Source organism: Condylura cristata, unplaced genomic scaffold (genome assembly GCF_000260355.1).
Source record: "Condylura cristata isolate star-nosed mole 26May11 unplaced genomic scaffold, ConCri1.0 scaffold00033, whole genome shotgun sequence".
Classification (NCBI taxonomy): Eukaryota; Metazoa; Chordata; class Mammalia; order Eulipotyphla; family Talpidae; genus Condylura; species Condylura cristata.
The window spans coordinates 18,617,715-18,618,486 of record NW_004567134.1 but is presented as its reverse complement, the minus strand read 5'-3'; the positions used below and the strand labels follow the sequence as shown (position 1 = coordinate 18,618,486).

Here is a 772-nt window from a genome sequence, read left to right as displayed (position 1 = left end):
CGCCCCGGGGTCCCCCTCCCGGCGGCCCGGCCGGGCGCGTGGGTGACGCCGCCCCTCTCTTGCAGACTGCCTCTTCAAGCTGTGCCCCATGAGCCGCTACTCCGCCCAGAAGCAGTTCTGGAAGGCCGCGAAGCCGGGCGCCGGCAGCACCACCGACGCCGTGCTGCTCAACAAGCTGCACGTGAGCGAGACGGCGCCCGCGCGTGTCCTCACCCTCCGGCCGCTCCTGACCGCGGAGGAGCCGAGCTGTGGCCACCGAGGGGGTCAGGGCGGAGCCCCCGAGGGGCGCGGTGGCCGGGGCTTCCTGGAGGGAGGGCGCGAGCCAGGTCCGCCTCAGGCTGGGGGGTCGCGGGGGGAGGCCAGGCGGGCCCCCTCAGGGCTGCGGGGCCGCGGGGTGACCTCGGGGGCCCTGGCGGACGGGCCCACCCCAGCGGGCCCGGTCCCCTCCTCACAGTGGACGTGGCCACGCCGGCCAGCAGGAGGGAAGCCGCCCCTCGCCCGCCGCAGACGCTCCCGGGCGTCTCTGCACTCCTGCGGGGTTCGCGCCGTCCAGACAGCGAGGGCGGCCGCAGCCGGGTCCTGGCCCCCAACACGCACTGTCCCTCGCTTGTTTCCACTGTGGGGTGCTCAGCGCAGAGCCGGCGTGGCACAGTGAAGGCTTGGGGTCCGCTGTTAGAGGGGTCGTGCCTCCTTACAGGCGCAGGGGCCTGAGCTGCAGGCGCGAGGGTGAGGGGCTCCCCGAGCGCGGGAGCAGGACAGGCGGATCGCGGAC

At 75.5% G+C, this 772-nt stretch overlaps 1 protein-coding gene across 1 annotated transcript in view; it reads left to right on the top strand.

Annotated features, from left to right (window-relative positions):
- The window catches only part of ITPR1 (inositol 1,4,5-trisphosphate receptor, type 1), an 83,864-nt gene that overhangs the window by 32,011 nt on the left and 51,081 nt on the right, over nucleotides 1–772 (top strand). Inside the window, exons 8-9 of the mRNA XM_012732094.1 lie at nucleotides 80–326; nucleotides 455–618. Of these exons, the coding sequence (XP_012587548.1) occupies nucleotides 80–326; nucleotides 455–618 (411 nt within the window). The remainder of the gene's footprint in view (nucleotides 1–79; nucleotides 327–454; nucleotides 619–772) is intronic.